Source organism: Carcharhinus amblyrhynchos, chromosome 4 (genome assembly GCF_965287045.1).
Source record: "Carcharhinus amblyrhynchos chromosome 4, sCarAmb.v2.hapA, whole genome shotgun sequence".
NCBI lineage: Eukaryota > Metazoa > Chordata > Chondrichthyes > Carcharhiniformes > Carcharhinidae > Carcharhinus > Carcharhinus amblyrhynchos.
This window is the reverse complement of record NC_137327.1, coordinates 24,559,766-24,581,243: the sequence shown is the minus strand read 5'-3', so window position 1 is coordinate 24,581,243 and position 21,478 is coordinate 24,559,766. Positions and strand designations below refer to the sequence as shown.

General features: G+C 43.5%; 1 protein-coding gene across 2 annotated transcripts in view; it reads left to right on the top strand.

Moving 5' to 3' along the window:
* Positions 1-21,478, top strand: part of slc22a31 (solute carrier family 22 member 31) — a 52,591-nt gene that overhangs the window by 12,793 nt on the left and 18,320 nt on the right. For both annotated transcript variants that reach the window (XM_080186857.1, XM_080186856.1), the window contains exons 2-3: positions 11,923-12,026; positions 14,755-14,909. In XM_080186857.1, the coding sequence (XP_080042983.1) occupies positions 11,923-12,026; positions 14,755-14,909 (259 nt within the window). The remainder of the gene's footprint in view (positions 1-11,922; positions 12,027-14,754; positions 14,910-21,478) is intronic.

Genomic DNA, 21,478 nt, shown 5'->3' with positions numbered 1-21,478 from the left:
AGGAATGGAGGCATAGACTGTTTTCTAAATGAGAAAATGCTTAGGAAATCAGAATCACAAAGGGACTTGGGAGTCATTGTTCAAGAGTCTCTGAAGGTTGACATGCAGGTTCAGTCGGCAAATGCAATGTCAGCATTCATGTTGAAAGGGCTAGAGTACACGAGCTGGGATGTACTTCTGAGGTTGTATAAGACTGTGGTCAGACCCATTTGGAGTATTGTGAGCAGTTTTAGGCCCCATATCTAAGGAAGGATGTGCTGGCCTTGGAAAGGGTCCAGAGGAGGTTCACGAAAATGATCCCTGGAATGAAGAGTTGTCGTATGAGGAACATTTGAAGACTCTGGGTTTGTACTCACTGGAGTTTAGAAGGATGCGGGGGGGGATCTTATTGAAACTTACAAGATACTGCGAGGCCTGGATAGAGCTGACGTGGAGAGGATGTTTCCACTAATAGGAAAAACTAAAACTCAGGCTAAAGGGACGATCCTTAAAAAAAGAGATGAGGAGGAATTTCTTCAGCCAGAGAATTGTGAATCTGTGGAACTGTTTGCTGCAGAAGGCTGTGGAGGCCAGGTCATTGAGTGTCTTTAAGACAGAGGAAGATAAGTCCTTGATTAATAAGGGGACCAGGGCTTATGGAGAAAAGGCAGGAGAATGGAGATGAGAAAAATATGAGCCATGATTGAATGGTGGGGTGGAGTGGATTCTGTGGGCTGAGTGACCTAATTCTGTTCCTATATCTCATGGGCTATGGTCTTATGGATATGGATTCTAAGGACCCTTTGTTCCTCTATATTCTCAGTATTGTGTGTTCCTTCACATTGTTATTACCTCACCCTATCCAGAATGAATTCTATTTGCCAGTTTTCTGCCCACCTAACTAGTCCATTGATATCTTACTGCAGTCCACCTCTCTCTTCCTTACCATCACACAGCTAAATTTTGTATCACTATGCAAACACTTTTTTATTATCACCCTACCTTTAAGTCTAAATCATTGATTTATATACCATGAAAAACAAGTGACCTAGTACTGAGTCTTACAGAACTTCAGTGCAAACAATCTAAAAACACCAGTCAAACTTTACCCTTACTTCCTGTCACTGAACCAAATTTGGACCCAAATTGTTACTTGACCTTGAATCCTACAAAAGTTTAATTTTCTCACCAGTTTGCGCAATTGGGATCTTGTCAAAACCATGCTAAAATTTATGCCAACTACATCAAAGCAGCTAGCCTCGTTGAATTTTTTGAGGTGATAACTAGATAGATTAGACAAGTTAGTCTGAGATGACCTACCCTTAATCATAGAATCCCAACAGTGCAGAAGGAGGCCATTCAGCCCAGTGAGTCTGCACCAATTTTCTGACAAAGTATCTTATCCAGGCCCTATCCTATCTCCATAACCCCATACACTTAACATGATTAATCCATCTAACACTGACATCTTGGGACACCATGGGCCAATTTTACTTTGGCCAATCAACCTAACCTGGCATCTTTGGACTTGATGGCTTTCTAAATCAGTGGCTCACCAACATTTTTGGTGAGGGACCTCTTTTCAACTGGATTAGTAATCATCGTTAGAAAAGATGGAAGGAATATGAAAGTTGCTGCAGTCCAGAGAACCATAAGCTGCTCTTCCTATTAAGAGAGTGAGAGCACTGACTGGTAGTCATTTGTTACTGCACCTCAGGCGGAGACCACGGTTGAGAAGGCACCATGGATAACCTCAGCTGATACGACTCAGTCACCTGAGCTGCTTGTTTCTAAATATGCTTTTAACAGGACACTTAACCTAGAATTGTTATGCTGTTTCATTTGTGTGCTAACCTGTGATTAACAGCACGAACCAATTCACCACCTTCTAGCCCCATAACTTGACCAACTGCCCCATACACACCCATTTTCATTGCTACAGCCAGGATCGGAAGTCCCACCTGAAAGTGTGCAAAAAGCTAAGGATGGGATAAACTCCGCAGTGTGCAAAGTTGCTGCTGATTGGAAGATCTAGCCTAATGACTCCTATCCTCATCCTCCACTCTATCACAGGCCTCTTTTTATGTAACAGTCTCCATTTAACCTCTTTAGAAGGTATTACATTTCTAATTTTTCCCAGTTACAACCTGAAACATTAACTCTGTTTCTCTCTACAAATGCTGTCAGACTCAGAGTATTTCCAGCATTTTCTGTTTTTATTTACTTATCTATACTAGTTGAGATTGTCTGCTTCTCCCTGCAGAGTCTGTCAATTATAGTCATAACTTGCAGAAAGCACAAGAAGCATAGGGAAAATATCCTGAGAGTAGGAACAATGGTAAGCATGCCACAGAGAAAATAGTAGCATGGCATCAACAGGAAAACAAAAGGGAAGAGAACAGGAACATGAAGGCATGCTTCTGACCACTGGTCACTTGCACACTCTTGACGACAGCCATGGGAAGTTGTCTGTGTGTGGGAGATACCCTGGAAAGTGATCTTCATGCTGCTGTTTTCTCTATACTCCTCTCTTTCATCTGAAAACTCTGATCAAAAATGTAGAACTGCCATTCTTGGCTGCCTTTTAAGCCATGTTTCAGTAGTAGCTATGATATACTTATGATATACTTCCAGGCGTATTCCTGTGCCCTCAGCTCATTATTCACTAGATTCCTTGCATTGAAGTATATGCCATTAATCGCTGAATTACTTCATTGTTGTCTATTTTCTAGGCTTTGTTTCCTCTGTCTTCCGTAGTTGCTTACTAATTTTCTGCTTTCCATTTTCAGCTTTGTATCTCTCCCTTCTGAATCTACATTCAACTTCTCACCCCCCACCAGGTTAGTTTGACTCCTCGAAAGCATCAGCAAAATTCCTTTCCACGCCATTTATACTGGCCCTGTTGGAGGGCAACCTCTCTGGATTATACGGGCCCAACTCATCCAGAATTGCAACTTCTCTTGTCATCAACAGCAGCCTATACTTGTATAGTGCCTTTTAGTATGACGAAATAGCCAAAGAGGCTAGCACAATTTGATGTAGACAATATTTGTAAACAGACTTAAAAATTTGGGAAGATGAGAGACATACAATTGGAATGTTGGGGCTATTCAGTCTGGAGTTGAAAGAAGTATTAAAGAAACTTAAGTAAGTTGTTTTGGTATTGGTTGGGGGCTGTGATTTAAAACTCGGTTCTGAGTCAAACAGGATACCAAATTCGTAAATGAACTTTTAGCTTGAGTATAGCCAAGGAAGGGGAATGGAATTTATGGCGAGGGCTAGAACTTTGGCTGTCTCAGTTTTGAGTTGAACAAAGTTGTGACTCATCCCAGTCTTGATGTTGAATAAGCAGCATATAGGTCGTCACTGGTGAGGCCGCAGCTGGAGTACTGTGTGCAGTTTTGGTCGCCGCACTTACGCAAGGATATTTTGGCCTTGGAGTGAGTGCAGAGGAGGTTTACTAGGCTGATACCGGAGTTGAGGGGGTTGAACTATGAGGAGAGGCTGAATAAACTAGGCTTGTACTCGTTAGCGTTTAGAAGAATGAGGGGAGATCTCATCGAGACATATAAGATGATGAATGGGATGGATAGGATAGAGGTGGAGAGGCTCTTCCTGATCAGAAAGGACAGTAGGACTAGAGGGCACAGCCTCAAGATAAAGGGGGGGGCGGTTTAGAATGGAGTTGAGGAGGAACTTCTTCACTCAAAGGGTGGTGCATCTCTGGAATTCTCTGCCCGTTGAAGTGGTGGAGGCTACCTCGCTAAATATATTTAAGACGCGGGTTGATAGGTTTTTGATAGGCAAGGGGATTAAGGGTTATGGGGAGAGGGTGGGAAAGTGGAACTGAGCCATGACAGATCAGCCATGATCTTATTGAATGGCAGGGCAGGCTCGAAGGGCTAGATGGCCTACTCCTCCTATTTCTTATGTTCTTATGTCAAGGGGTCACAGAAAGGAGTAGCATAGTTCACCTGTGTGCTTGTGAAAACCAAACACGCGTCTGCAGATAATATTGCTGAGGTAAAGAAGAGGTGGTTCATTGCACGTATTTATTTAGGTAGGAATTAAACCATACCAAAGACAGTCCCACAGAGCTGATGATAGGGGAGATGCTTTGGAGCAAAATGTTTTGGTTTATCATAGCAAATGCTGATAAGAGTGAGGAGAAAATGTCATTTGTGACTTTTGCAAGAACCTGTCTCAGATGCTATGAGATATATAGAAGAAAGTGATTCAAACATTGTAGCTGGAAAAATGCAAAATTGCATTGTCAAATACAATGGAATTGAGATTGTAAATAGTCAATCATGAGTCAGTTTTCAACATTTTAACTAACCCATGTTTGACTAACAGTGACTCATCTGCTTTGCATATGCTGACTGTGCACATCACCTGACTGGTTTCCTTGTATAGGTTTACTAACTGCATCACCTGACTGGTTTCCTTGTATACGTTTACTAACTGAGGCTATATTTGTTTCATGTACAAAACAAGTTATTATAAACTACATGATCCATCTTAATTTTTGGTTATTGTAATCGTGTTCAAAGGTTAGCTTTTTCATGTTTAGAGGTTATTTCACAAAAAAGCTCATGGTGTAGAGGGTAGCATAGCTTAGCTTACAGGAAACAGAGAATAGAAATAAATGGATCTTTTTGGGGTCGGTAAAACGTGACAAGTGGAGTGCCACAGGGATCAGTGCTGGGGCCTTAACTACAGTCTAAATCAATGACTTGGATAAAGAGACCAAATTTGTGGTAACTAAATTTGCTGAGGGCACAAAGGTAGGAAAATAAGTTGTCAAGAGGACACAACCTATCCAAATCCCTCTGCAGACTTTTGAGTGGCAAAAGATTAGCCGGTGGAATATTATGTGGAATAATGTGTGTTTGTCCACTTTGTCAGGAAGAATAGAAAAGCAGCATATCATTTTGAGTGGCAAAAGATTGTTGAACTCTCCAAAGCGATCTGAATATCCTGATATGTAAATCATAAAATGTTAGCACCCAAGTACAGCAAGTAATTAGATAGACAAATGGAATGTTGGTGTCTATTGTAAGCATAATTGAATATAAAAGTAGGGAGGTGTCGCTGCAGCTGTACAAACCTTTAATTAAACTGTATCTAGAGCACTGAACAGCTTTGGTCTCCTTACTTAAATGATATACTTGCATTAGAAGTAGTTCAGAGAACTTCTCCTGGGGTAAAGTGTAAAGATTGAACATGTTGGGCCTATGGTCATGGGAGTTTAGAAGAATGAGAGTTGATACTGTTAAATTATGTAAGGTCCAGACGGTAATTGGGAGTTGACAGGATATTCTCACTGGTGGAGGGGAGTTGATTTTGAAAGGATGTTTCCCTTTGGGGGAGGATGGGATGTGAAATCTAGAACTAAGGAATACAGCTTTGAAATTAGAGCTCTTGCACTAAAGATGGAAATGACAAGAATTTTTTTCTGAGGCTGAAATTCAAGATCAATAGAGGCTGGATCACTGAATATGTTCAAGGCTGAGTTAAGTAAGTTTTTTGATTAACACAGGGAGTTGAAGGTCAGGGGATCAAACATAAAAGGGGAGTTGAGGCCATAATCAGATCAGCTGTTACCTTATGGTGGAGCAGGTTTGAGGGGCAAAATGGCTGACTGCTCCTAATTCTTGTGTGCTTGAATTATGTGTGGCTTAATTCTGTTATGAGCGTTTTCACTATGTTTAGCATGTAAGCAAGATGATCAAGTTCTTTAACTACCAAAAGCAGAATTTTCTATTTTTGAAACTAAGTGTGATGACAGGTGAATTCCCTGGTACATTTCCCATTGTTAGGAATTCAGCACTTGGAAGTTTATTAACTGTGCATAGGTGAGTATCTCTCTGAATCACCTGATAGGTTGGGAGTTGTATCAGCTGCTCACCATTAACCTGAGAGGGTCAAAAGCTCAACGCCATATTTAAGTGCCACCTCAGCACGCATATCTCACTCTCCAGCCCAGCTGCCTTCAGGAGATGTATTGATTCGCTGGTAACCAGACAAAGAAGGCTCCAAAATATAAAGAAGGAGGCTGCACCCGACTTCCTTGATACTTGAAGTATATGAACACAGGGATGTGCTTTATCCCAGGTACAGCTTCTCTGGCCTGGTAGACTATTGCATAGAATGTATGTGCGGCTGGCCGCTGCTCCTGCAGTGCCATCCAATGTGGGAAGAGAATGAATGATCACATCTGATCTGCCAGGGTAAGTCACCTGTCAATTCGTCCAATATTAAACTCTCATCATGTCATCATGAATTCAAAGAGCTATTTTCTTTAGGGATCTCACGCAGCCATTAGCATGAGACAAACATCAGTATTGATTGTCTCACGGAAACTTTCACATCATCACCATCTCATCTATCTGGCTGCCTGCACTCCATTCTCGGCCCCTTCTGGAGGGATGTTTACCATACAGGTACCATGCATATTTTCCAACTTCAACTCCATCCTTTCTCATCACAAGCCTTTCTTAGTCTTCACCCAGGACAAGCTTGCTCACAAAAGGCAGGAAAAATCCCAGACCAAGGGAGGGGCGGCTGACTTAGTTCCCTCGCGTGGTTTGAGGAGGATTGCCACCAAGCTCACTGGCGAGGACATGGATCGCTCCTTGGCGAAGGGGAGATGAGATTGTCCCAGCAACCAAGTGTGATTGCACCTCCATAGGTTCATCACATCCCATCATTCGGTGAGTGGCATGCAAACTTATCTGCTTGCTCATGAATTAAAACTCTCTTCTCCTATGCACCAGTAGATGGACGCCCACAAGTCTGGCCAACATAAAACCCCAGTCCCAGACTATGTTGAATGAGGAAGAACAATCACTGTGCCCACCAGCACCCAGTGCAGAGAGCCACACCTTGATGGGGATATGTCTCAATTAGGCTCGGGCTTACCTACTGGAGAACACCTCACTGATGTCCCCACAGCAGGCTGAGGCAGAGACCATCCAGGACTCTGGCACTTGAAGGGCTGCTGGAGACCAGCATCAGCACAGTCAGATGATGAGTCTCTGAGCAGCTCCCAACTTAATGCTGGAGATGGAACAACAGGCAGTGATTCTGCCATCACTCAGCAGATGAGAGTGAAGGTTGGTAATTTCAGAGGGCAGTTCAGAGTCAGCTACATTGCTGTGGATCTGGAGGTCAGACCAAGTAAGGATGGCAAATTTCTTCCCTGAAGGACATTAGTGAGCCCTATTAATAAAGCCAAAATATACCAAATGCTTTATTAACTGCTCTGTCCACCTGTCCTGCCATTTCCAATGGTCTAGGCGCCCAGGTCCCACTGCTCCTGCATCCTCTTAAGAATTTTACCCTTTATTTATTCCTACCAAAATGGATCATTTGGACACACCTCTAACTTGTCTTTAGAAGTTCTACATTGTCCACTTCACAGTTTACAAGTTTCCAAATTTTGTGTCATCTGCAAATTTTGAAATTTTCTCCTGCATACCAAGATCTAGATCATTAATATAAAACAGGAAAAGCAAGGGTCCCAATACCAGTCCCAGGGAAACACCCACTACAAACCTTCATCCAGCCCTAAAAATATCCATTGACCATTAGTCCCTGTTTCTCATTATTCACATTTTATATCCACATTTCTACTGTCCATTTTATTCCGTGAACTATAACTTTTCTCATATGTCTGTTATGTGGCACTGCAGCAAATCCTTGTACACCACATCAACAGCATTATCCTCATTGATCCTTTCTGTTACCACCTCAAAAACTTAAGCAAGTTAATAAAACACGATTTCCCCTTTAGAAATCCATGCTGGTTTTTCCTGATCAACTTGCGTTTTTTCCATGTGACTAATTCTATCCCAAATAATTATTTTTGGAAGCTTGCCCATTGCTGATAAACTGGCCTGTAATTGTCGAAGCTATCCTTATAAGCTTTTTTAAACAAGGACATAACATTTTCAATCCTCCAGTCCTCTGGCACCTACCCTGAGTTTGGACAAGATGGAAAGATTATGGCCAATGCCCCTGCAGTTTCCATTCTCACTTCCTTCAATAACTTGAATGCATCGCATCTGGTCCTCATGCCTTGACAACTTTCACTTCTGACAGTCCATTCAACACTTCCTCCTTATCAACTTTGAATCTTTTCAGGGACAAAACTCCTTGTCTGTCACCACGTCCTGGATGCAAAGTATTCATTTAATATCCCAGCCATGCCACCTGTCTCCATATGCAGAATCCTTTTTAGGTCCCTAATCAGACCCACTCCTTTTTATCATACTTTTTTTAATTTATATGCCTACTCAAGACTTTGGGATTTCTCTTTATGTTGGCTGCCAGTTTTTTTCCCCATAATCCCTCTTCACTTCTCTAATGTGCTTTTTCACCTCTGTTCTGAACCTGCTCTATTTCTCAGTTACCAACTGTATGTCTACCTGACATCTGTCATAATAGCACATTTTCTTCGTTATCTTAATATCTATTTCCTTTTTCATCTGTAGAGCTCTGGATCTGTTTACATTAGATTTCCCTTTTAAGGGAATGCACCTTGATACTGTCCTTCTGCTCATAAGATATAGGAGCAGAATTAGACCATTCGGCCCATCAAGTTCACTCTGCTATTCGATCATGGCTGATATGTTTCTCATCCCCATTTTTCTGCCTTCTCCCATAACCTTTCAACCCATTACCAATTAAAAATCTCTCTAACTCCTGAAATTTACTCACTGTTCCAACATCCACTGCACTTTGAGACAGCGAATTCCACATATTCGCAACCCTTTGGAAGAAGTAGATTCTTCTCAACCCTGTTTGAAATTTGCTTTCCCTTATCCTAAGACAATGACCTCTCACTAACTTTTGTTAGCCCATTGTTCAGCTACAGCTATAACTTTTTCCGCCAATCTTTCATTCCAGTCTAACTGGCCCTGCTGGTCTCTGAATGTTAAGTTTGTCTGAGTACTGCTACACAGTTGTGTCCTTCAGGACAATGATTGCATGCACCTGGAGCAAACCAACCCTAGACCCCACATAGTTACAATACTGACCTCTTGTCTGAATGTTGAGCCCTGCCTCAGTACTGCTGCACCTCAATGTCCTGGTGATGGAGGCGCACACAGACAGCAGACCAACTCTACAGTGTCATGCCAGTGGAACACCATAATGAGGTCAGTGCAGCGCTGTGGCAGATAGGCTCTGCACGTTTTGCATTACATCGAAATTGCAAGCAAAGTGAGGTCAGACTGATGCATTCCACTCTCTTTCAAATGAGCTTCAGATTTCCTGCTGGCATGTTGCAAGATTGGAAGGTAACATGTGTTTTTGGTAAACAGGTAATTAAATGACCATTCGTGAAATGGTAATGAATGCGAATTGCGTTCATGTCACTTATCGGCAGAATATCTGACCCACCATTCTAGAGTGAATGTTGGACTCTTAGAGGATGAGAGGGGGGATTTAGTGGTGGGAGATGAGGAAATGGCAGAGGCCTTAAATAAGTTTTTTTGCCTCGGTCTTCACGGAGGAGGACGCGAATAGTTTGCCGGATATTAAGGATAGAAGGACGGTAGGAGTTGAGGGCCTGAATGCGAATACTGTCACTAGAGAGTTAGTGCTTGATCGACTAGCGGGACTGATGGTGGACAAGTCCCCAGGACCAGATGGAATGCATCCCAGGGCTCTGAAGGAAATGGCAGAGGTGGTAGTGGATGCCTTAGTGATTATTTACCAAACTTCGCTGGATTCCAGAGAAGTGCCAGAAGATTGGAAAACAGCTAATGTTACGTCGCTGTTTAGAAAAGGTAGCAGGCAAAAGGCAGGGAATTATAGGCCGGTTAGTTTAACATCTGTTGTTGGAAAAATGCTTGAATCCATCATCAAAGAAGAAATAGCAAGGCACCTAGAAAAGAATTGTTTGATAGAGCAGACGCAGCACGGATTCGTTAAGGGGAAGTCGTGTTTGACAAATTTATTGGAATTCTATGAGGATGTGACTAGTGCGGTAGACAGAGGAACCGGTGGATGTGGTGTTTCTTGATTTTCAAAAGGCGTTTGATAAGATGCCACACAAAAGGTTGCTTCAGAAGGTTAGGGGGCATGGAGTTGGGGGTAAGGTGTTAGCGTGGATAGAGGATTGGTTGTCTAATAGGAGGTAGACAGTAAGTATCAATGGGTGCTATTCTGATTGGCGGTTGGTGACTAGTGGAGTGCCGCAGGGATCGGTGCTGGGGCCTCAGCTATTTACCATTTATATAGATGATCTGGAGGAGGGGGCTGAGTGTAGGGTGACGAAATTTGCTGATGACACAAAGATGAGTGGAAAAGCAAATTGTGCAGAGGGTGTGGAAAGTCTGCAGAGGGATCTGGATAGGCTGAGCAGTGGGCGAGGACCTGGCAGATGGAGTACAATGTTAGCAAGTGTGAGGTTATCCACTTTGGCAGGAATAATAGTAGGAGGGATTACTATTTAAAGGGCAAAAAGCTGCAGCATGCTACAGTGCAGAGGGATCTGGGGGTCCTTGTGCATGAGTCGCAAAAACCCAGTCTGCAAGTGCAGCAGGTGATCAAGGCGGCGAATGGGATGCTGGCCTTTATAGCGAGGGGGATAGAATATAAAAGCAGGGGAGGTCTTGCTGCAACTGTACAGGGCACTGGTGAGGCCGCAGCTGGAGTACTGTGTGCAGTTTTGGTCGCCGCACTTGCACAAGGATATTTTGGCCTTGGAGGGAGTGCAGAGGAGGTTCACTAGGCTGATACCGGAGATGAGGGGGTTAGACTATGAAGAGAGACTAAATAGACTGGGTCTGTACTCGTTGGAGTTTAGAAGGATGAGGGGGGATCTTATAGAGATGTATAAGATAATGAAAGGGATGGCTAGGGTAGAGGTAGAGAGATTCTTCCCACTCAAAGGACAGCAGGACTAGAGGGCACAGCCTCAAGATGGGGGGGGGAGCAGTTTAGAACGGAGTTGAGGAGGAACTTCTTCGCTCAAAGGGTGGTGAATCTCTGGAATTCTCTGCCCGTTGAAGTGTTGGAGGCTACCTCGCTAAATATATTTAAGACATGGGTAGATAGGTTTTTGGCAAACAAGGGAATTAAGGGTTATGGGGAAAAAGCGGGAAAGTGGAACTGATCCACTTCAGATCAGCCATGATCTTATTGAATGGCGGGGCAGGCTCGAAGGGTTAGATGGCCTACTCCTGCTCTTACTTCTTATGTCCTTATGTACCATTAACTTGGAAGAATTGCAAATTATTTTTATACCAGCAGGATTCTGATTTTTCTTTTGGGTCCCATTGGATACTCCACTCCCACACACCATGAAACCTGCCACAGGCAAGATGGAATGTTTATGATGCAGGTTATGATTAACCCAATGCTCAAATGTATATGCCCAGTATACACTTGACTTTAGAAGAAAGGCCTTAGAAAAAAGGCTTTGGTGAGCCGTTATTATTTTAGCCATTTATATTTTGAAATCACAATCTTTGCACAGCCTTTGGCTTGCAAATGACTTTTCAAATATCAGAATAATTGTTGAAATGGCTGTTCCCACACAATTTCTTATCTGTAAATGTTGGAAAAATAGTAGAAAGAGACCACAGCTCCTGCAATATATGTAAAGAGGGGAAATAAATTGATATTTGAGGCATAGGCTCTAGAAACATAAAATGCTGAGCTGTCATCCTAATGGTGTTTTTTTTATTACTGTTTCATAAATTTGCAGATGCTTGCTGGAGAGAACTGTATTTACTTTGTGTGAGAGTGGCTAAAATACCAAAATTGAAAGAATTTTATTTAAAAAGTAGGATATTGGGCAAAGGTAGAACCATAAGTACTTATAAATGTATAAATATTAGTCTTGGACTTTTCCTCAGAAAAGAAGGATGAGGAAAAAAACTAATTTGCACTTTTGGGATTAAATAGTTTTCTTGTCATTCTTTTAAGTGGCATCTGGTCTGTAAGAACCACTGGAAAGTTTCACTTGAGCAAGTGAGCTACAAGATTGGTTGGACTGTTGGATATTTCACCATGGGATCTGTTGCTGATCGGTAAGTTTTTAAAAATTGTTAGCATTTCACAACAGTTGCGTTAGAAAACAGCTTACAATAGCAAATTCACCTATCTGTTTTTACCATAATGGTTCCCTCAGAGTCTTAATAAATTCAGACTTTGGGAATATCTTCAATGCAGCACTAGGATGCTAGTGAAGAACTGCTTGAAAATCCTCTTCAGTAAAGACAGGTAGTTTTGGATAATGGGCAGTTTTTAAATTAACTGTTATTAAAATAATTTATGACAAAGGAGGAGGTCATTAGGCCTATCAAATGTGTGCTGACCTTCTGCAGAACAATCCAATCAGTTTCACCACGCTGCTCAGTCCCTGTAGCCCTACAAGTTCATATTCTTCAACTTTTGAAAGCAATTATTACCGCAATCTCACCCTCATGGATGGAGAATTCCAGGTCATTACTCCTCGCTACATGAAAAAATAAGCTCTCCCTCACATTTTCCCAGCCCATCTTGCCTAAAATCTTATATCTATTTCCTCTAGTCCTTGTATGATCAGTTAATGGGAAGAGTTCTTCCTTGCCTATCTTACTTTAGCCTGTCATAAACTTGCAGATCTCTGACAAATTTCCTGTTGATCTCCTTTGCTCTAGGAAAAACAAGCTCAGTCTTTCCAACTTAAACTTGTGTGTAAAATGCATCATCCCTAGAAGCCTTTGGTATATTTCCTTTGCACTCCCTCAAGGCCTTTCAGGTCTTTCTTAATCTATGCTGACTAGAACTGGACACAATTTTCTAGTTGGGGGGTCTAACTAGAGATTTTGGCATAACTTTCCTGCTTTTGTACTCCACGTCTCTTTTTATGAAACATGAGATCCAAATGCTTTGCTAATCACTCTCTCAAAATGTTTTCCACTTTCAAGAATTGATGCATGTGCACCCCAAGTCCCTCTGTTCTTCCACACCTTTTAGAATTCTATGATAAAATCTTTGTTATCCCTTCCATCCCTGCTGAACTGAATCACCTCACATTTCTGCATTAAATTCCATTTGCCACATGTGTCTCATTTTATGTTCTGTTACAGGCAATTTGCATCACCCTCACCGTTGTCATTCTTCAAAGTTTGGTATCATCGGCAAATTTTGAAATTTCACTCCACGTTCTGAGCCACTTTTATATAAAGAAAATAAGCAGTGTTCCTAGCACTGATCCTTGGGGTATGCCCCCTACTTTCAAAAACAACCAGCTACCATGACTTGCTGTTTTTATTGAGTTGCACGTTGATCCTCCTATTCCATAAGCCTCAATTTTAATATCCAACTGTTTTGATGGTACCTTATCAAAAGCTTTCTAAAAATTCATTTGTACAATGGCGACGGTGCAGAGGGACCTCGGGGTCCTTGTGCATGAGTCGCAAAAACCCAGCTTGCAGATGCAGCAGGTGGTCAGGAAGGCGAATGGGATGCTGGCCTTCATCGCGAGGGGGATTGAATATAAAAGTAGGGAGGTCTTGCTGTGGCTGTATAGGGCATTGGTGAGGCCGCAGCTGGAGTACTGTGTGCAGTTTTGGGCGCCGTACTTACGCAAGGATATTTTGGCCTTGGAGGGAGTGCAGAGGAGGTTTACTAGGCTGATGCCGGAGTTGAGGGGGTTGAGCTATGAGGAGAGGCTGAATAAATTAGGCTTGTACTCGTTAGAGTTCAGAAGAATGAGGGGAGATCTCATTGAGACGTATAAGATGATGAATGGGATGGATAGGATAGAGGTGGAGAGACTCTTCCCGCTCAGAAAGGATAGTAGGACTAGGGGGCACAGCCTCAAGATAAAGGGGGGGCGGTTTAGAACGGAGTTGAGGAGGAACTTCTTCACTCAAAGGGTGGTGAATCTCTGGAATTCTCTGCCCGTTGAAGTGGTGGAGGCTACCTCGCTAAATATTTTTAAGACGCGGGTTGATGGGTTTTTGATAAGCGAGGGGATTAAGGGTTATGGGGAGAGGGCGGGAATGTGGAACTGAGCCAAGACAGATCAGCCATGATCTTATTGAATGGCGGGGCAGGCTCGAAGGGCTAGTTGGCCTACTCCTGCTCCTATTTCTTACGTTCTTATGTCCACCCCATTCCCTTCTTCAACTTTCTCTGTAGCTTCATCAAAAGAATTCAACTACATCAGTCAAGCATGATCTATCTATCTGTCTTTTCCAAATTCATGCTGAATCTCCTTAATTAGCTCAAACCACTCCCAATACCTGTTTGTTTTTAATCCATAATTTAATTATTCCAAAATAAACATTAGGTTAACTGACTTGTACTTGCACCCAGTCTGAAATCAGGATATTATATTTGCCGATCTCCAGTCCTCTGGCATCTCCCCCATATCTGGGAAAGCTTGAAAAATTAAGGCTTATTTTAGCAAACTGGAAAGCAAACCATTTAGACCTGGTGACTTATCTACCTTGGGCATAGACAGCCTTTCCAGTACCTATGTCCCCAATTTTTACACCAACTATTGTCTCCACTGTTTCTGCTTCTATATTTGGGTTCCTCATCATCACAGATACAAAGAACTTCTCCACTTTTTAGCTAGAAATTTACATAAGTGACCATTCCATTTGAAGTGGGAAAATTAATCTCCTGAGTAGCTCAGGCAATTATCCAAAACAGAAGAATTGAACTCTTGTCAATTTTCAAACTGCATTTCTACTGTAGTTGTGATGCTGAAATAAACTTCAAACCAAATTATTAAACATTTACTTTTTTCTTCACCTATAGACTGGGCCGTCGAAATACATTCATTCTCTCGCTAGTTTTATCAATTATTCAGCACATTGGAGTTTCTGTGTCAGTGGATTTCCTCATGTTTGTTATATTCCATATGCTTAGTGGGGTAACATTGGCTGGACTCTTCTTGTCTTTGTACATTGCAAGTAAGTATATAATCAGCTTAAAATTTGACACTTCAGTGTTTTCAAATATATACCTGTCTCTCAAATTTCTTAGTTCTTGTAGCTATTTTCTTGAAGCTACAAGATTAACTTCTATATACTTTTCCAGTACTGACTTTTAAAATATAAATTTTGTCCATCTCTCCTTCAATTCCAGACAAAGGGTGGGATTTTCCGCTTCAGCGAGCCCCAAGACTGGAAATTCCTGCCCGAGTTCAATAGATCTTTTGTGTCTCATCCACTATGATTCCTGCAGAGGGTGGGATGGGAAATTTCTGGCCAGGCTGTATCTAAATGCCACACTTTGAGCTCTAAAGTTCCAAGATGTTTCTGTGCAACCTAAAATTAAATTTCCTCAAATCTAAACTATAGCAATAAATTGTATAATGCTGAATTTTTTTTCCTTCTTCCCATCACAATCAGCAGTTCCTTTTTACATTACTGCAGCAAATTTAGTTGGCAATATGTGAATCTTGCTGAAATGAGTTAAACTGTTTGTGTCTCAACTGTTGGTGTTGTCAATAAAAGCTGATGTATAATTTAAGTCAGCTTCTGAGCTGTTCACTAGGCAGTCTTATGGACTGATAGAAAGCTAAAGTCTTAAACATGTAAAAACAGCAAATGCGAACACAGTGCACAAGATAATTTTTTTTCAGTTGGCTTAGTACAAATTAATTGGAAATGTAGGAAGTGAGATTTTTTTGTGAATATCACCAAGTTATGAAAAAAATGGAGGGTGGGGTCTTGAAATCCATCAAGCAAATTGGTGGAGCCTTTGAGTTAAAAGAATATCTTTTATTGCTGAAGATAAGTGGGATTTCTTAATACTCCATATTATTTGGAAAAAAAACTAACATATCCACTTAAATTGGGCTGTTTTCGTTTGAACCAAGGAGATTATAAGCTGATTTGATGGCATTTTAAACTAATTGATGGAGTAGGGTAAACAGAATCAAAGCTCCTGATGATTGGGCCCAGAATTGAAGAAATCTAGATTTAAAATAAAATGCAAGAGATTTAGGGTGGATTGAAGGAAAAACCTTGGAGGTTGTGGTGCTACCAAATGCTCTACCAAAGTTAGCGGCTGAAGCAAGCCCATTTTGATGTCCTTGAATAAATTAAAAGAAGAGAGGAGAAATCAAAAGAGGGTGGGTTTTACGTGGTATTAGGATTGGTTATGAAGGATTAAATACTTGAACTTGTATTTTCCAATGTAAATAACAACTATGTAAGATTCTAAGTATCCATGTTCATCAGTGTCTTTCCTGAGTTATGATCATATATTTACAGGTATCACGCATACAAATTTCTGTTCCACACTCTAAGAAGTTTTTGGCTTGGGTCACTGCCTGTGTGGAGTTTGAACATTCTCCCCGTGTGTTCGTGGGTTTCCCCTGGGCGCTCTGGTCTCCTCCCACAGTCCAAAGATGAACCGGTTAGGTGGATTGGCCATGCTAAATTGCCCCTTGGGAGATTAGCTAGAGTAAATATATGGGGTTACAGGGTTAGGGCCTGAGTGGAATTGTGGTCAGTGCAGACTCGATGGGCTAAATGACCTCCTGCACTGTAGGATTGTATGATTCTAAACCAGCCAATTTCAATATGTAGAGAACCATTTCCCATTAACAATAAATATTTCCTGACTTTGGGTTGCATCAAAAGAGCCAATATGACTTCTAATTGAGTTCAGGATCTGGTAAGAAAATGCTGCCTGTGGCTGACCTCAGGCCATCATGGTGATTGAATTATTTAAAGGTAACAAGATTCAATCATTTATACACACCTGAACTTGAGTGCAACAATATTTTACTTAAATAATCCTCAAGACCATTTACCCCACCTACTCCCCCACCCCAAAGCGTCTGACTGACTTTGAGTTGTGCCACGCCACCAATAACCTGTCCTGGTTCCCCCATGCCAACACTATAGTTAAGAAAGCCCACCAACGCTTCTATTTTCTCAGAAGACTAAGGAAATTTGGTATGTCCACTATGACTCTCACCAATTTTTACAGATGCACCATTGAAAGCATTCTTTCTGGTTATATCACAGCTTGGTATATCTCCTACTCTATCCAAGATCACAAGAAATTACAGTAAATCTGCAGTAAATGTTTAGAACTGCAGCGCTTGAGGGCCCGGGTCAAGCAACTCGAGGGGCGGCTCGAAGATGCGTTTCTAGTCAGGGAGAACGAGGAGATAATGGCTGGGAACCATGAGCAGGAGGAGGTCTCAAGGGCTGAAGAGAAGGGAGGATGGACGACTGTTAGGAGGGGAAAGAGGAAGAAGAAGAGTAGTCAGGGTCCCCCGGCCTCCCCAGGGGCCCCCCATGGTTCGTCGACAGGGGCACAGAAAGATAGGCAGGAGGAGGAGACTGACTTAGAGGGACAGAAGGGGGCTGGCAAGGTGATAGTGGTAGGGGACGGGAGGGTCAGAGGTATCGATAGGAGATTCTGTGGACAGAGGCGTGACTCCAGGATGGTGGTCTGCCTCCCTGGAGCAGGGGTCAAGGATGTAACGGACAGGGTAGAGGGAATTTTGAAAGGGAGGGGGCACAGGCTGAGGTCATAGTACATGTAGGGGAGGGGGACATAGGAAGGAGGAGTAGGGTAGAGGTCCGTAGGCAATTTGGGGAGTTGGGGGCCAAACTAAAGAGTAGGACCTCCAGGGTGGCACTCTCTGGGTTGTTGCCCAGTACCAGCAGGGCAAAGAATGACGAGATCATGCAGCTGAATGCATGGTTGAGGGATTGGTGTAGGGTAGAGGGCTTTATTTTTGTGGATCACTGGGAGGTGTTTAGGAGAGAAGGGCAATTGTACAGGAGGGGTGGGGAGAATTTGAACGGGAGGGGAACTAATGTCTTAGCGGGGAGGTTAGCTGGGGTGTTTATGAAGGGTTTAAACTAATATGGAGGGGGGGGGGTGGGGAGGTGGCTGGGAGAGAGTCGGGTGAAAGGAAAAGTATCAGGGAGAAGGAGGTTCCGAGGGACACTTGTGGGTTGAACTGTGTCTGTTTCAATGCTAGGAGTGTGGCAGGGAAAACGGATGAGCTTAGGGCCTTGATGTTTGTGAGGCAGTTAGATGTGGTGGCTGTAACAGAGACATGGTTAAGGGAAGGGCAGGACTGGCAGCTGAATGTTCCTGGGTACAAGTGTTTTAGGTGTGACAGAGGAGGGTTGAAGAGAGGTGGAGGGGTGGCACTGTTAGTCAAGGAAAGCATCACAGTAATGCAGAGGGAGGACAATATAGAAGAGATAGGGATTGAGTCAGTGTGGGTGGAGTTGAGGAATAAAAAGGGAGAGATTACGTTGCTAGGGGTGTATTATAGGCCACCCAACAGCCCGAGGTCAGTGGAGGAAGGCATTTGCAGGGGCATTTTGGATAGGTGCAGGAAGAATAGGGTGGTTGTAGTGGGTGACTTTAATCTTCCTGGAGTGAATTGGAGGGGGCCTAGAGCTGGGGGTATGGAGGGAGAGGAATTTGTGAAATGTGTTTTGGAAGGGTCTCTAGAGCAGTATGTAACTAGTCTGACAAGGGGAGGGGCTATACTGGATTTAGTGTTGGGTAATGAGCCGGGGCAGGTGGGGGAGGTAGAGGTAGGCGAACGTGTGGCTAATAGTGACCACAAGTCCGTCTACTTTAGGATAAAAATGGAAAGGGACGAGTGCCGGCCGAACGGGAGTGTGCTGAACTGGGGAAAGGCGAACTATGGCAGGATTAGGAGGGAGCTGCAGGACACTGATTGGGAGGGACTGTTAGCTGGCAAGTCCACGGTTGGCAAGTGGGAGGCTTTTAAGGGCAAAATGAAATGGTTGCAGGGGAGGTATGTTCCGGTTAAGCGGAAGGATGGGAAAGGTAGGATTAGAGAGCAGTGGATTACAGGGGGTATTGAAGACTTGGTCAGGAAGAAGAGGGAGGCGTATGTTAGGTCGAAACGACTGGGTACGGAGAGTGCGCTGGAGGAATATAGAGAGAGTAGGAGGGAGCTAAAAAGGGGAGTTAGAAGGGCGAAGAGAGGGCATGAAATGGCTTTGGCTGGTAGGATTAAGGAAAATCCGAAGGCATTTTATTCCTATATTAGGAGCAAGAGAGTAGTTAGAGGGAAAATTAGTCCTCTTAGGGACAAAAGTGGGGAGTTATGTATTGAGTCGGAGGGAATGGGGGAGCTCCTGAATGAATACTTTGCGTCGGTATTCACGAAGGAGAGGGGTTCGGAATCGTGCGGTCTGTTAGAGGGAGCTGAGGATCAGCTGCAGGAAATATCTATTACGAGGGAGGAAGTGCTAGGGCTTTTAGGTAGTGTAAGGACGGATAAAGCTCCGGGGCCTGATGGTATTTATCCCAGGCTGCTTAGGGAGGTGAAAGATGAAATTGCTGGGCCTCTGGCGCAAATCTTTGTCTCTTCTTTGGACACAGGTGAGGTCCCAGAAGACTGGAGGGTAGCAAATGTGGTACCACTGTTCAAAAAAGGTAGCAGGGATAACCCTGGAAATTATAGGCCGGTGAGTTTGACATCGGTGGTAGGGAAATTAATGGAAAAAGTACTTAGGGGTAGGATGTATGAGCATTTGGAGCGTTGCGGTCTGATTGGGGATACGCAACATGGCTTTGTTAGAGGGGAGGTCTTGCCTTACGAATCTGGTGGAATTCTTTGAGGAGGTGACAAAAACGGTTGACGATGGGAGAGCCGTTGATGTCATCTATATGGATTTCAGTAAGGCGTTTGACAAAGTCCCTCATGGTAGGCTGGTAGAAAAGGTTAAGGTGCATGGGATACGAGGTCAGGTAGCTAGGTGGATTGAGAACTGGCTGGGTAATAGGAGACAGAGGGTAGTTGTGGAGGAGACTTTGTCCGGCTGGAGGCCAGTGACCAGTGGTGTGCCGCAGGGCTCAGTACTGGGACCTCTCCTCTTTGTAGTCTACATAAATGACTTGGAAGAGAGCGTAGGTGGTGTGATCAGCAAGTTTGCTGATGACACCAAGATGGCAGGGTTGGCGGGTACCAAAGTGGATTGTGAGGTGATACAACAGGATATAGATAGGTTGGTGCATTGGGCAGATAGGTGGCAGATGGAATTTAATCCTGACAAATGCGAGGTGATGCATTTTGGAAGGAATAATGTAGAGAGGAGCTATGTGATTAAAGGTAGACAAATTAGGAGTATAGAAACACAGAGGGACCTGGGAGTGCAGGTTCACAAATCCATGAAGGTTGCGACACAAGTGGAGAATGTTGTCAGGAAGGCTTATGGAATGCTAGCCTTTATAGGAAGGGGTATAGAGTTTAAAAGCTGCCGTGTAATGCTTCAGTTGTATAGAACGTTGGTTAGACCGCATTTGGAGTACTGCGTCCAGTTCTGGTCACCTTACTACTGGAAGGACGTGGAGGCTCTGGAAAGGGTGCAGAGGAGGTTTACCAGGATGTTGCCTGGCATGGAGGGGCTGGGTTACGAGGAAAGGTTGGAGAAACTGGGACTGTTCTCCTTGGAAAGACGGAGATTGAGGGGGGACATGATAGAGGTATATAAGATACTGAAGGGAATAGACAGAGTCAATAGTGAGAGACTGCTCCCTAGATTGGTTACAAATACAAGAGGACATGATTTAAGGGTGAGGGGGGGAGAGGTATAATTTGGATATGAGAGGAAGGTTCTTTACGCAGAGAGTTGTGGGGGTATGGAACGCGCTACTGAGTAGGGTGGTGGAGGCGGGAACGTTGGACTCGTTTAAGGTTCAGTTAGATAGGCACATGAGTGAAACGAGGATGGAGGGTTACGGTAGGGGTTATTAAATAAGGGTTAGAACCTCGGGAGACACCGGAAAGGCAGGCTTGTGATTAATGTTTTTGTCTTTTATTCCGCAGGTGGAGGTCCACCTCGTTTTCAAACGAGGGGCATGCACACGGTGGGTCGTGCGTGGGCTACTCTTGGAGGTTCCGGGAGTGGCCTAGTACTTCGTGTCGGTGTGTGTGCTTGATCCTGGACCGGTAGATGGGCGCCGCAACAGCTCGGTGACTAGCACTGCTAGCTGTGCAGATACATGGATTTGGGCCTGTGTCTGTGGGAGTTTGCGCATTCTCCCTGTGGATGCGTGGGTTTCCTCCGGGCGCTCCGGTTTCCTCCCACACCCCAAAGATGTGCTCTTAGGCTGATTGGTTTTACCAAATTGACACTATTCTCCCCTGAATCTGGCTAAGTCAGGGGTTCCATTCGTAGACACGCAGGGTAGAATAGGTGTAGGGTGATGCGGCGGCGCGGGCTTGTTGGGCCGAAGGGCCTGTTTCCCATGCTGGGTTGTTCTTTGTTCTTTGTTCTTTGTACAAAGAGTCATGAACGAAGCCCAGTCCAGCCTCCCACCCTTTGACACTGTCTACACTTCTCACTGCCTCAGAAAAGCAACCAACATAATTAAGGACCCCATGCATCCCAGGCATACTCTCCTCCATCATCTTTCGTTGAGAAAAAGATACAAAAGTCTGAGGAACACGAACAGCTTCTTCAGACTGCTGCCATCAGACTTTTGAATGGACTGACCTCTCATTGAGTTGATCTTT